This window comes from Protopterus annectens, chromosome 17.part0, assembly GCF_019279795.1.
Source record: "Protopterus annectens isolate FY-2018-M chromosome 17.part0, PAN1.0, whole genome shotgun sequence".
In the NCBI taxonomy this organism is placed as follows: domain Eukaryota; kingdom Metazoa; phylum Chordata; order Ceratodontiformes; family Protopteridae; genus Protopterus; species Protopterus annectens.
The window spans coordinates 587,122,239-587,138,330 of NC_056751.1; the positions used below are offsets into that span (position 1 = coordinate 587,122,239).

General features: G+C 36.5%; 1 protein-coding gene across 1 annotated transcript in view; it reads right to left on the minus strand.

Annotated features, from left to right (window-relative positions):
* Positions 1–16,092, minus strand: part of EPS8L1 (EPS8 like 1) — a 270,983-nt gene that overhangs the window by 128,582 nt on the left and 126,309 nt on the right. The window contains exon 3 of the mRNA XM_044059439.1: positions 1,213–1,374. Coding sequence (XP_043915374.1) covers positions 1,213–1,374 — 162 coding nt within the window. The remainder of the gene's footprint in view (positions 1–1,212; positions 1,375–16,092) is intronic.

Below are 16,092 nucleotides of genomic sequence, written 5' to 3' on the forward strand. Positions count from 1 at the left end.
CACACACACACACACACACACATATATGTATGTGTGTGTGTGTGTGTGTGTGTGTGTGTGTGTGTGTGTGTGTGTGTGTATAAAATTAAGTTCAGAAAGGAATTATATCAAAAAATAATAAGTATAGAACTTTAATTTAGGTAACCATTTCAAGAGAAATGCTCTAATTTTTACTGAGTTTATTCCTTTATTTTCTAGAAATCATCTAATCATCTACAAACAAACTTATCCCTAATATTCTGCTCACTTTCTAGCTACTATTAATATTTATATTACTTATTTTTGTATTTATTTCCAGGCAATATTCTCCAGAGATTTTCAATACTCCCTTTTGCATAGACACCTGCAACAACTGGAGAGAGGTTTCTCACCAAGAAATTACAGGGTACACAAAACAAGTCTTACATGGTAAAACTGAAAGCTCTGTCAATGTATTCTGTTTCCTACAGGTTTCTAAGGGATGACCTTTGCCCGGCTTACAGGGCAGTCTCTGACCCGGCCCTGATGGAAATGCTACACATTCATAAATCATACTGCATGAGGGTCACTTGCTCCAGGGATCTTAACCTAGCCTCTGACATGAACAAGCCACACTGGAAAGATATGTACATCTCCCAGAGACTGCCACTTCCCTGGAACAAGCTTGCAATTTGTGTGAAACAGAATCCCTTCCTGACCCTCTTCAAATGCAACTTAGATCAATAGATGGTTGTCTGCAGATTTACTCCTGGGGTGGTGCCCATGTCCCTCCTGGACAGAGGAAGTCAGTATTAACTACCATAGACCCTTAATTCTGTGATCTTCCCTCACCTAACCACTGACATTTGGGGCAACTTGGGATAAATATGGCTAGGGTTGTAAAGGTCTCTAGAGCTGTTACCCTAGTAACCTTCTATGACCCTATTATGAACGTCAAAATTCTATAATTTTAAATCATGAAAAGTATTAAAAAAGGCTAAGAGTTATAAAATCCTAATCATTATAAAAATAATTCACATCATTAGCTCAGAAATGCAGAAAAGAGCTGTCTTTTAGTGATCAATTCTTTCTATTAAAGAGATCAAAGCAAGCAGAAATATACCCTAACTTATGCCTTCAAATGTCCCCCTTTAGACATTTTTTTTGGTGATGTAAGTGATGCATGGGTTACCTATCAGTACTAGTGATATGCCTATGTAGGATTTATTGAAATGGAAAGTGTGTTGGTTGTACCGTAGATTCAACATCGTAGAGATCAACGCCATTGGTGTTAACTTTAAGTAGCATTTCTTGTGTCCATATCTTCCCTTTTGCATCCATGGCAGTCAGCTTACGCACGGCTTCTTCCACTGTGTGTACTTCATCTTCAGAGCTGATGGCAAAGGTCACTAGGTGCTAAAAGGAAAGTAGCAGCATAAATAATTCCACAACAGTGATGTATGGCATAGTACTTAGTGAACATAGAAAGACGCACCCATGCTTTGAATTTCCCCACTCTTTCTAAATCACCTTAAGTATTACTTTCATCCATTATGCCAGCATACTCATCTCTTAATTGCTCTATTACAAGGACTCCATTATTTATTATACTTTGTAGCTTTCAAGCATTGTCTATGAAATGTAGCTTTTTCTGTGGTACCAGTCTTGATTTAAAATTTTCCTTGAACCTGTTCACTTATCCGGTTAACAAATACACAGGTGAAGCAAACCATTACTGGAAATACTGTTCCAAACCTGCCCTTTAGTTACTAGGTGACTATACAACTTTACCTTATTTCAAGTAACATTTATAACCCTGATTAATTTATTCAGCCTCCTTGCCTCACAGGCCACACCTGAATAGTCCTTTAGTCTTAGGTGCTTTAAATGGTTCCAGATATTACATAAAATTACCTGACTGAAAATACAGATACATGAGACATATACAAATATACACACCTACACATATTGTCAGATAGTGGCTCATAGTAGTGCTTCAAATAAAGCCCTTATGTAATGAGTCTTCCACTTGAGTGTATGTGGCTTAGAAACTAACAAGATGACATGCCTGCCTGTGGTGTAGAGGCAGATGATCTTATCTACCAACTGGCATCCCAGGTTTGGGAATCAGCTCAGAGCACCAACAGAACTGGTTGGGAAGAGGAAAGACAGAAAGTAAGAAAGAAAGAAAGAAAGAAAGAATAGATGAAGCAGCTTGTAGCCTGCTCTATGTTCATATGGGTTGGGTTTGGGGGGTTGGTTGTCATACTATGAACAAACCAGATGGTGTTAGGTAATCAACAAGATGGCATCCTATAGTGCAAGCCACATCTCATTTAGGTACATTAAATAGATGTAAGTGTGACACCCCTGCACTTGCCCAGTAATCAAAGAGCCTCAATCCTCACCACTGGTAACAGTGGGGGATGTACACAATGGGAGGATGACAAGTACACACACAGTAAAGTACAATTTCCCTTAAGAGCATAAAGAGATCACAGTCAGTTTGGGGCTGGTTTCTCCTCTTTCTCCAGATCCCCAATAAGACTCCCCACTGGCATAGCTGTAGAGTTGAGTCCTTAGCCAGGGTTCAAAGCCAAGTCCTCCCAGCACTCTCTCTGTCCAACCAGTGCTTTGTGTCCCTGTCCAAGTAGCTGACACACACACACACACACACACACACACACACACACACACACACACACACACACACACACACACACACACACACACATACTCTTTGAGATTTGATTCATACGCAAACACACACCTGGGAAAGGCTGGCACAGATTTACTAGCTATGCCCCCTTCTGCTCAGACCATAAGGTAGTTATCACTGCCACCAGAACCCCTACTTATCAGCTGTTAAAAGGCCATTACAAAGGGTGACCAAATCCACTGTGTAATGTTACTATTATCCAAATGGTAAATGTGACCAAGGCTTGCAAGACTATTTAGGAGTGGCCTGTACAGTGTCACCAAATACATATGCAAGTACAAGAGCTTAAATATGTCTCACAAATATCAGCCACAAAGATAGGTTTAAATATATTTAATAATATGTAATAAAAGAACAAGACAATACTCAAACAACACAGTAACTACAGAGTGCAGAATCACAGGAAATATTTTAAAACAACATTGCAGGACAGTCTCAAATAAATACAGAAAACATCTAAACTAATCTTTACTATACTCCTATCTATATCTGAAAGAAATGACTTTTCCCTAGTTACTTACTATTAGCAAGGCAAGTGCAGATGGTGATGGTGATGGATGGATGTTATCAGATCCAAAGACAAATACAAAATGAAAAGTCTCTCTCTGAGAGAGTTCTTAAATTAATATCAAACATTACTGCTGGGTCAGCTTGGATAACATCACTCTTTGTCACTTGCCTTCAGTTCCCAGGCTAACAGAAACTAACATATTTGTGTTAAAAATACACATCTCTCAGATGTTTGCTGAAAACTGGAAGTTGCAAAACAAGTAAACAATTTTACATTTTAGACCTAGTAAGTACTTCTCTCTAAGACAATAGAAAAACCTCTAGCTCTAGACATTGTATCTGTTTCACTGAAACTGAGAGATAACACAATCGTAAAATACTAAGTTAACTCTGTATGTTCCAACTTCTAGTATTAAAACATACATTTGCACAGGTATATAGTTTATATACATTTCTGTTCTTTTCCAGCAGGGTACACTGTGGACACATCCTTGAAGCTCAGTACTGTACAAATCCTGTTCAACACACACTTCTACATCAGTAGTTTAATATACACATAACATATAGTTCTCTTACATTTGTAAGACAAACATATGAATCATGTTGATATTCACAAATGGCATATGATTATTTACAAAATTCCAGATACCTGGGCTGGCAGTGTCACAGTAAGTATGGTGATGCATGCAGAAGATTTAAGGAGAAAAGGTACTCCTCATCTGGGTGAGGAAAGCCACAAAGACCTCACCAAAGGGAGGGTTGGATTGTATAGGTTGCAGCTGACTTAAAATGGTCCCTTGAACATGCATCAGATAACAGATGAGAAGGCTAGAAAAGCTGGCATGGGAGGTAACATGATTAGGAAAATTCTACCCACAATTAAAAAATATCTAAGGATTTTGCAATTCGTCAAAACAGTCCACCACTTTGGCATGTTTTAAAAAGACCTTTTAGTGGCTTAAAAATCAGAACAGACTCTTCAGTGAATATGAAATGTATTACAAAATAATAGGTAATGTGGGAACATGCTCCAGATTACCAGCAGTGTAAAGCAGTGGTAAGAAACTGAAAAGGTTAGGTCAGGGTGAAGCTTAGTCAAATGACTTGGCTGAAATTAATATCATAAGCATTAAGGAACACATTTATGCAAGGATAAATAAGGAAGCCCACAAATATATGAGGAAAATTTTGTCACAATGGCACTAAGAATAGCTAACTAGCTACAGTCAATGAACCTGCTCGGAATATCCCCTAAAGAATGCAATAATTGGGCTTGGCTTTAGTATGCTGATGGCAATTTGCATTGTTGAAGATGATATCATGGCATAGACAAATTACTTGGTCTACTTTTGCGACTTTGGATGTGTTTATTGAGAAGGTGAGGGCTTTACAGGAAAACTCTTACAGTACCATGAGTGCTACCTCATTTAGTACATGATGGAGCTTTACCTAACTTTGGTGTAGGTCACTCATGCCAACCGAGAATATTCAAAAATTAAGCATATGAACTTATTTTTAGTTAGAATGCTTTTCCACAAACTAAAATGCATAACCCAGTAAAGGCTTGGACTGGCACAACAATACAAGTATTGTCTAAGATTTGCATGTAAAGATAATCAACATTCTGATGCAGTCAGGCAACAAAGACAATTAAAATACTCTGACTTTATTATGCAAGAGCAGAAAATAGCCCGATATACAGTTTAATGATGAAGGACATGATAGTGTAAAATAAATGCAAAATAATGTTCCATGGAAATAAATATCCAGAAAAGGAGTACATAGCTGGAGGGGAAGCAATAGCAGAAACAAACTGGGAAAGGGAGCAAGTATGAAAGGTGACCTTAAAATGAGATGGCAGTAAATAAGGCTGTCAGAATACCATAAAGCATATGTATAGACACAGCCAGAAGAATACAGACTGTTGGTAAAACTTTGTCATCCTTTACATCTCGGGAAAGAATATCTTTCTGAAATTTTCCCTGGAGGTTGGCTTAGACAATTAAAGAACTGTTAGAGACATTTTCTGTGGTCCAGTGGTGCAAGGTTTGATCTCCTCAGCCTCCAATGCCTAACTGTGTGACTCTGAGCAAGTCACTTAAGCAGACGCCACTCCAGGGCTGAGTCTGAAAAGAGTCCATGGAAATCAGGGCTCTACCCCAGTAAACAAATACAAATAAATAAAATAAATAAATACATCTTGCTACAACTCTGTCCATCTGTCCTCTATTTGAAGTTCCCATTTGGTCTTCTTGCATAATCTAAGCTTCTGAGACTTCATCTGAAGACCCTATACCTTATCATAAGAACAGTACAACTAAAATGTTACTTTGTGGAGTATAATGATTTCCAGGATCTATCTCTTCTGTTTCTTCTGTTCTTTTTTTTTTGTATGTGTATGACATCTTGTAAGATTTGTTAACTGTGGAACTTTTCTCGCCGGGGTTCCAATGAAAAGGGCCCTGTCATGGTTCAGTTGTACTTTCTTGGGAAACAAATGTTAATTAAAAAAATCTTTATAAAGGAATGGACAAGATATATAAAGTTCTGAGTTTGCATAACTTTATATAAAATTAAGAAGTGAAACTTTCTTCTTATCATCTCTCATGTCCTGGTACTGAAATTACAAAAAGAGAATGTCTGTTAATGTACTATCTTTGTTGAGTCAGCTAACTGTAGACAGTTGGATTTTCAGAACATTAAAGTTCTTTGATCTACAAAACTACCCTGTTCTGAATTAAAGTAATTTGTTACTTGGAAGTCTTAAAAATTCTTTAAGCCAGCATCTATGCAAAATAACTATAATCATGTTATTCTATCTGTAAAATGTATCTATTTATTTATCCTTTGTTGACCAGGTTAGTCCAACTAGACTAGTAGCTTCTTTTTAGGGAACACCCGAGGTGACACTGGGGAATGTCCTCTACTCATTGTATTTTGAAGAATGAGATCGCTGTTACTATGGCTCTTCCTGTTTCCATTTTAGGCACATATGCATTATCAGAGAAGCAGGAGGGGTATTGATATGGGATTTGAAACTAGTTTCAACAGTTTCTTTTTTTAAAAAATGAACTGGTACAGGAAGCCACAATTGAAGTGCTGAAAGCAATGGTTGTGGAAGAAAAACATATCTGAGTCTTCACATTTGCAAGGGAAGGAGAAGGAGTGTGACAGGGCTATGTGGAAAGCAGTAGAGCTTTCCAGTTCTGATGCATCACTTAAATACAAGTGTTTTGGTTGAGTGGAGAGAGATGTGAAGGCAACTGGACCTTCACAAGTTACAGAATGCAGGTTCCAACAGGAAATATTTGCTGTGGAGACCCTGGATAGTAATGAAGTTCTTATTACAACCCTTCAGTTGGGGGGAGGGGAGTTGCAGGATCATATACAGGATTTGCTGATGGCAAGCAAACCAGAGAGAGAGGCAGTGACATTACTTGGTTGGGATTTGATGGACAAAATACAAAAATAAAATACTGAACTTATACATAAGGATGCTGTGAAGGAAAACATATGTGAATATAGTATGGGAGAAGGGAAGAAAGTAAGCAGAAAGAAAAGAGTCAGAATCTAAACAAAGAAGAAATTTCACAGTAAGGAGTTATAGTAAAGAATAAAGAGTATTGGAAAGGTATGAGGTATGGGATAATATTATTTCTCCATTGAAAATGAGACCTTCAGGGGTAACTGCTTTTATTGTATAAGCAAAGAGACTTTTTGTGATATTATTTTTCAAAATCGACATATAATGGAAACATTTTGGGGAGAATATGAAAAAAGAAAGACTGTGCTCCTTGGAACTTATATGCATTTACATTTTTTTAGAGGAACTAATAAAAATACAGTTACACTTTAGGACTGAAGTCAAAAAGAGGCTTTAAAAAGACAAATAATTTATGTAAAGAAGTAACAGACATTTCTAAAATATATGATAATAGAGGGTTGTGGACGAAGGGATGGGACTGCAATGTTATACTAAAAATGGAAAATGAAAGACTGTGCATATTCCTAGTGTCATAAATGTTGAAAGTCAAAAAGGAGTTGTGAAATATTGGGGTCAACTGAAAACTTTTTTTGTGGAAAAACAGATCATTAAATTATGGGTTGTGTTAAAAGAAAATAATATATTTGTGGCAAAACTGGACATGATGCAAACATTTAAAATGAAGTGTTATAAATGTAATAAGGTTGGGCACGTGTGGATGGCTTGTAAAGAAGGGAGAGATGAAGTAGAAAAAATAAGCAGATTTGAACAATAAGAACAGGAACAGATACAAGAAGAGACTGTAATAATAAATAAAAAAAACAGGGGCAGAAAAAGGAGAAGAGGAAGTTATCAGTAAAAATAATTAGAAGAAAGATGGAAATGAATAACGGAAAAATGAAGACATGAATACAAAAGAAGGTTCTGAGTTTAGTGATGAAGAAGAGTTTAAATGAAAAATCGTTAAAGATAAAAATAGTTCAACTGGTAAAAGGCTACAAGAGAGAAAAAGAAAATTTATAGGGCTAAATATGAAAAAAGGATGAGGATGAAAGGTTAAAATAATTTAATAGGACTCTTTGGAAGAAGAAAATAGATAATTGTAGAATACTAACTATACATGTACATAGTTTAAAAACACAGTTGGAAAGCAAGCTATTGCAGAATGGTATAAAGAATTGGATATGGACATAATATTAGAAGACAGATTATTAACAAAAGAAGATAGGTTGCAAATAGAAACATTTTTGGGGGAAATTATAGTGTTTGGAATCTAGGTCAATATACTTGCTTTGGAATAGGAATTCTGATTAAAAAGACAATTGAAATTCTGGATATAAGTTCAGTAATAATGGGAAGGATAACTATTATAGATATAAGATGGAAGGAGAAAGTATATAGAATAATTGCATTATATGCAAATGTTACACACAAAGAAAGAGAAAGCATGTTTAATCAAATTCTTAACTATGTGGTTGTAAATATGGAAACTATTATACCAGTAGATTGTATATGTGATTTAAGAAAAAATGAGGTGATGTTAAAAAGATGATGGAAATTATGAGATGTGGTAAATTCAGTAGTTGGAATAATAATGACTGGGCATATAGTATGGAAATATATAGAATGGAAATAGATTATTATCTGTTATCCAATAGAAAAACTATGGGAGTAGATATAAAAGGAAAAAAAATCTAGGGAGTAGATATAATAGAAATGGGATTGTCAGATCATAGAGCTATTTGGGTAGAGATAAAAGACAACAAAAATGTCATCAAGATAGGACGGGGTTTGAAAAGCTTAAAAGAGAGAGAATAGGAATGAAAAGGGGAAATAAGTTGGTTAGAATTATGGTAGAAATAAGTTGGTTAGAATTATGGTAAAATCATATTAATATGAGAAAATTTTGTAAAGATTGGACTGAATGGTGGATATCTTTATGAGAAAGTATAAAAATGTTATACAATGAGACAACGAGATACGAGGAATGAAGTAAAGAAATGATATAACTGAAGAGACATTTGGTAATTTAGACAAAAATAGCAATAAATATTTTATTAATGAAAAAGAGATTTATAAGACAAATGAAGAAAGAAATTGAGAATTTATTGTTTAAGCAAGGGTATTTTCTTCAGGGTAAGAAAGAAAGAAAAAAAGTTGCTGTCTACTTGACTAAAATAACCAAAGAAGACAGGGTAATGAGAGGACTGAAAGATAAAGAGGGAATGATATGTAGGGATCAAAAAAGCATAATGAAAATAGTAGTAAATTACATGAAAGGAATGTTTGAAGATAAAGGAAAGAAAGAAAAAAATTATGGACAGTAAAAACTTTCTTCGATCAAGATGATAGGATTTAGTAAAGACAATCATATTAGAGAAATTAGATAAATATTAGAATAAGTAAATGTAGAAACAGAAGTGGGACCTAATGGAATAGAATATCAAATGTATAAAAATATGGCAGCAGAACAAAGGGAATACTTTATAGAAGTGTTAAATGAATAGTTAAATGTAGTGTCTAAATATAAGGAATTGCATAGTGGGATATTTAAATTTATATGGAAAAATGTGAAATAAATGAAATAATTGGAGACCTATAGTATTGAATAATATGGATTATAACATTTCTATAAAAATTATACAAAAAAGAATGGAAGTATAATTTTTGAACATTACACAAGTTATAATATATTTTGTTAAAAGTAGAGGAAATTTGGAATTACTAATGTTCTTAGAGAATTAGTACATGACATTTTGAATGGACACAAAGAATTACAAATCATTGTAGTAGACTTAAGTAAAGCTCCTATCCACACCCTCAGAGCCAAAACTAAGACAGCCCCCCTGGCTCTCTAAAGTAACCAAAACCAAAATCATAGCAAGAAATAAAGCATGGGACAATTGGTACACCTCCAAAGACCCACTTGACCATATTAAATTCAGACAACTAAGGAATGATACCAAGAAAGCCACATTGTTAGACAAAAAAAAAACGATCAACACCTTCAGATAAAACACCAGAGCAAACCTCAAAAACTTTAGGCTGGCATAAACAAACTGCTCCACCCTGGCCAAACCTCCACCCCCACCCCCTCAACTTGCGACCTTAAAACTCCAGAGGAAACTGCTAACATCATTAAGAATTTTTTTACCAAAACCATCCAGTCACTAGCTAGCCAACTACACCCCACCAGCTCCTTTCAAAACTCCTCCACAACCACTACCCCACTCCCTTTCACCTTCCAACATGTATCTACATCGACCATCCAATCTCTAATTAAACTAAAGCCCACTACCCAGGCAGCTGATCTACTCTCACCAGAATATTTACAAAAAGGGGCAGATGCCATTGCATACCCTGTCTTGATCATAATAAACCACACCTTGACTGAAGCCACTATCCCCTCTCTCTAGAAGGTTTCCCATGTCATTCCCCTTCATAAAGGAGGGAATTCTTTAGACCTCTCAAACTTCCGACCAATAGCCATACTATCATCACTGGCCAAAATTATGGAAAAGTGCATCCACAACCAGTTAATGCACTATCTCACCCAAAATAAACTACTGGCCAACTCTAAGCATGCTTGTAGGTCACACCACAGCACCACATCAGCCCTCCTATTCTTCTCTAACTCTGTCAACATCAACCAAAACAATAACAAACTTACCTCAGCTCTCTTCCTAGATCTCTCTAAGGCCTTTGATATGGTCAGTCACCAACTGCTTCTCCGTACCCTGAAGGAACTGTCACTGAATAGTAGCTCTATTAAATAGTTCCAATCTTACCTATCTGATAGACAACAAGCAGTTTTATGGCAGACTACCCTATCCACACATCTACCCATTACTCTACGAGTCCCCCAAGGCTCCATAATAGGACCACTACTCTTCTCAGTCTTTATCAATCACCTACCCACCATCACTCCCAAGGCCACCTGCATCCAATACGTGGATGACTCTACTTTAATATGTACCGCCTCCTCCTCAACTGAGCTTATGACCCTAACCCAGAATACTTTCAACAATGTAGAAAAATGGTTTGCAAACTGTCAGCTTCTATTAAATCCCAACAAAACTAAACTGCTCATCTTTTCCCCCACCTGCAAATCCTCCTCACCATTCTTTACTATAAGTTCCAACAATGGCACTATTATATCCCCAGATACTCACATAAAACTCCTGGGGATCACAGTTGATAACACCCTAAAATATGATATCCATGTCAATCAAACCAACAAATCTGTCAGCAAAAAACTGGGCTCCCTATACAGGATCAGACCCTTCCTCACTCCTTTTGCGAGAACCGTTATCGCTTGGTCCCACCTACTATCTACCCTCCTCTATGCCTCCCCCCAATTCACTTACCTGAACCAAGCCACCCTTACCAAACTTGCTAGTTGTTACAACCATATTGCTAGATTTGTTACAAGTGCTACCTCTAGGACCCACTATTGTATCAACCTAACCCAACTAGGATGGCTGGAGTGGGCCAGTCTTCTCCGATACAACCAACTTATAATAACCCACAAAATACTATATCAACCCGAAAAAACACCAGCACTAAATAAGATCATCAAACCATACAGCAACCTCAGGTCACTATGCTCTGCTGACAAACTGCTGGCACAAACAACTAAAAGCATAAATGTTTCTGGGGACTCTATTCGCCAACTCAGTAGGCAAAACTTGGACTATGCTACCTGCAGAACTTACTCACCAATCCTCCTTAACTCAGTTCAAAAAAAGCCTCAAACTACACTTCCAACAGCATTGACAGTGTCCCTGCTTAAACCCCGACTAAGCACCACCCGCTCTTCCTGCAAACTCTCCCTAAGCATTTCAATTATATACTCTAATAAGTCTATGAATTCTTGAAGGGACTTAGCCCATAACTGAGTGTATTATTGTCTGAAATTGAAGCCACATGATTTTGATGTTGTCTACTATGTTTTATCTATGTTTGTAACTCTACTGAAAACTGCATATTATACTTATCTCTGAATGTTTCTAGTGTTCCTAATGTATTTGTACTCTGTTTTCTGGAGCTTTTCTCCCCGGGCCTCTGCTGAAAATAGACATATATCCAGTCTGACTTTCCCGGTAAACAAATGTAAAATAAATAAATCATTTTTGATACTATGTGACATGGGATTTATGGGATGTATTCAAATCCTGCAATACAATTAATAAGATAAGGAATCTCTGTATGACTGCATATGAATATAATAAAGTAAAAACATATTAATAAATGGTTGTTTAAGTGAGTAAATAAATATTAAGAGAGGAATAAGACAAAGTTGCCATTTGAGCAGTACAATATTTACATTAGTAATTTATGTAGTATCAATCCATATTAATCAAGAGTTAAAAATGTAAGTTATATGACAAAAGAAGGAATTGAGATACCTATAATGTTACCTTATGCTTGATGATATAATTTTAACCACTGACCAGATGAATGGAATAAAAGAAGTCATATACAATTTAAATAAATGTTTATAGCTAATAGGTATGCATCTGAATAAAGAGAAACATAAAGGATTGGGTGTGATGGAAAAAAATAAAATAATTTGATTTCAGTATGCAAGAATTAGGAGTATTAGCAATCAGATTTGGAAAGCAAGATGCTATAGATTTACAATGGAAGACTGGAATAGGAAAAGTCAAACATATATATGATTATTGGAAAACAGACTTCCATTTAAGAAAGAAGAATATCTTTTGAATTCTGTAATATGAAGTCTAACTTGCTTAAACCCAAAGATGGTGGGATGAGTATCACCATTCAGGTCAGAACAACTAGAAAAATGATATGATAGAATAGCCACGAAGCAGCTATTCAAGCTAAGTTAGACACAAAGCCATGGAATTAAAATCAAGTTCCTCTCAGATTAAGTTTAGTCTTCAGTGGTGCTAAGGTAGATAGTTTTCTGCTTCCAATACTTAATTTTGCAAATGCAAACAGCTACGCATTCTTCACAGCATAAAAAATTATTTATTAAAAGTACTCTTTACATCAAAGGCAGATGAGCATTGTGTATAAGCAAATATGTTTTGGTTCCTCATTTATATACATTTGTTTCATCAACATTTGAAGAGAAAAAAAACAGCATGAAAATATTGGAATATAGATGTGGTTGTCAGAGTGTACTAAAGATTGCAGCTCATAGGTGGCTTTCTGTTCTTGGGTATTATGCTAATAGTGCCTGTGTGACTGGAGTGAGACCTGTTAGGCTTGTGTGCTAATGGTCTTTTGATGTACCTATGGTGGTTCGATGTTTCAGGCCAGTGGGAATTCTTGTGATTGGAAGTTTTTACTTCTTACTTAACCAATGAATCTTCTTTTATGAGCCTATCTTGGTTTTATTCAGCTTCTGCAGGAATAGCTAATGCTCTTGTCCGCTGGAAAAAAGCCCAAGTCTGCAAAGTCACAAATTCCACAAGTCAGAAGGATAGTCTCTAAAGGTGGACTCCTTTTGTGACTACATACTTTGCACATATGCAGATATGCTGATTAACTACCACTAGTCTTCTGAAACCTACATTTTCTCAGTAAACAGGTTAGTGTAACATTTATCTTTGTTGAAATATATATCAGTTGTCCGCTTTTCAGTAAATGTGCTAGTGCAGGTCTTTAGTAACAATAATTAAATGTGTCCCAGCCTGTTTAGATGCTCAAATGAAAATTATGCTTTGTGCTATTAATTGGAAGGTTATTTTAGTCAAAGTTTCACAATAATTTGGCTCAAGTTCCCACAGTTATCGCTCAGAGGGCCAGTGGATAGGAACTGGATAAGTGCTGTATCAGCTTAACACACAAAATAAACCTCTTCATTCACCCTAACACTCTACTTATCCAGCAGGTACTCCCACTCACAATGCAACAGTGATGCTGGGGTGCTAAAACCCCTAGGCATCAAGTTCTCACTATCAGAACATTGGTTGGCTGCTACATCACAGGAAAGGTGGGGCAAACTGGGTGACTGCCCCAAGTGAAAGTTATTAGGGACATTTTTGGCAAACTCGTTGCTGCAGTGGTATAGATAAGCATTTGGCTGCTTAAAACATAGGCAGTGTTTGTAAGCTAGGACCTATGACAAGGAGCTAGCATAACCCTTTGCTGGAATTTAGCAAAGGTGTTTGATACAGTTTAGCAGAAGCATAGTTAGGGTGGGGTGAAAGAGGCATCTGCTCGAGGTGCAAGGTGTCAGGGTATGTAATCGGTTGATGCTGACCAGTGTTAGTACTATACAGGCATTCAGTTTCTGAATATGTTGAAGATTTTCTTTCTTTCTTTCTTTCTTTCTTTCTTTCTTTCTTAAAGGATAGTGAGTCAGTGAACTGTAGCAAGGAGTTATAGCAGGTCATTATTTCAAACAGCTATCAGCTTAATGCAGATACATAGTCAATATTTGTTTAGTTTGATAATGTTACTCTTGGTCTTCAAGAATGAAAGGATGATTTGCTTGGGGCACCAAATGGCAGCATCATCCAGGGCACTAACCAATGCCTGTTGTGCACTCTGAAATGAAGAAAAATATTTTCGCTGTAAACCAAAGTGTGGCCTGGTAATGGTTAAGAAGGCATTTATCGATACTGATTGCTCAATTGCACTGATAATCCAGTGCAACAATATGCCAGGAGGAAGAGAAAGGAGATAGTTATTTATTAGCAGCATATAGTAGACAATGTATTTTAGAAAAATGAGGTAGCATCACTTTATTGTGCTCATGGACTATATGAGTTTTACTAAGTCCTGAAGATTCATTCACAGCATCAGTACAAGATAAATACAAGCATACGCTTAATAAAAGAAAAAGAAAATAAGAAAAATGTGTAAATACATTTCATGTTATACATAAACTGTGTAAAAATGAAACATGAACAAAAAAATAATAAACCAAAAGAAAGGCATAACAAAATAAAGTTTTGTAGTCGCAGCTGTGTTAAAATAACTCAGAGATATGAGTGGTGATAGTGCTGTTCTGATCCCTGCCATACTGTAGGATTTACCCATAATTCCTGAGAACAGTTACAGAAAATGAATGGGGGCCCTTCTCTCCTGTGGCCCTCACTCTGATGCAGTATGGTAATACAGGATGTGTAGAATGTCAAGTGTTATTTCTAACCTTCTGTAGAATTACAACCTGGCATTCATAATAGAAACCTGAAGTGACAAAAACTTTGTTCCAGCTTTGGTGGAAGTTATGCCCTCATATTCTCTGTTATCCAGCACTCGCATTAAGGCAGGATCAATGTTAATGGTAGAAATGTTTTATCACTATAGGCTGCATTTCAGCTAGACAGGGAGTAGAGTGCTTATGTCCTTCGACTATGTCCTGGGCTAAGGAGCACAAACTGGTCAGCTCCTTATCTACCATATGCTTGGTTGTGTAAGGATGTTCATCCCGGAGTTTATGGACTTCCTTATTAAGTTGATCTGGGCTCACTTAAACTATTTGTTTTTGGACAGCTTCACTATGTGGGTCAGTGAGGAGATCCATGATTCTTGTTAGAGAATTTCTTTGCATCATGAATGGATGTGGATCTGATTAGGTAGTCACCTCTCCAACCCATCATTTCTGACATACCTTGGAGTTCATGTTCTAGCTGATTGTATGATATTGAAGTAGTGGTGAAGCCAGCCTCAGGGTCTCACTACTGCCTGGTTCATTTCATGTTTGAGCTCTTCTGAGTGGCTTCCCCAATCTTAAACTGGTGGACTGCAGGGATTATCACCATATGACCCTGAGGTATTCTGTCCGGTCTCTTGTAGAGGTCATTACTGATGACCTGCATTGGTTAGTCTTGGCCTTCAATATGGCCTGACTACATCTGGACTTCTTTCGTATTGTCATATTCACTCAGTGTACCTTGTCACCTACTGTACCTTGTGGCACGTAAGCCCTTTTATGATAGCGAGCTTTGCGCTCTTTACTGGAGCAGGCATATTAAATTGGTTCTTTAGAGCTTAAACTATTTGCCTGTTTAATAAGATATAATCTATAAATGTTTAGTACTTTTGTAGTTATTCCTATATAACACAGTTACTCCCATCAGAAATAACTGCTTTGCCATATTGCTGTGACTGTTCTCTTCACTTTGCAACCTAGATATTGTTACTAGTGCAAAGATTGTGGCTTGAATCCTCTGGGATTTGTTCCTTCAGTTTTCAAGCTCTCCATTGTAACTTTCTGCTCAGGTGGGTTCAGGAGGCCACTACAATTTGTGACTTTAAGAGAGCCTTCAAAATGCACTTGCTTAATATAGCACATTAATCAGCTGTTTATTATATTATGCACTCATTCTATTCATGCTTGTTTTTATGTTTGTTGAATGTTTATTGATTACAGGCTTCCTACTGAAATGTCGAAATGCTGACTGCTGACGAGTAGAAAAAAAATAAGACCAATAACACA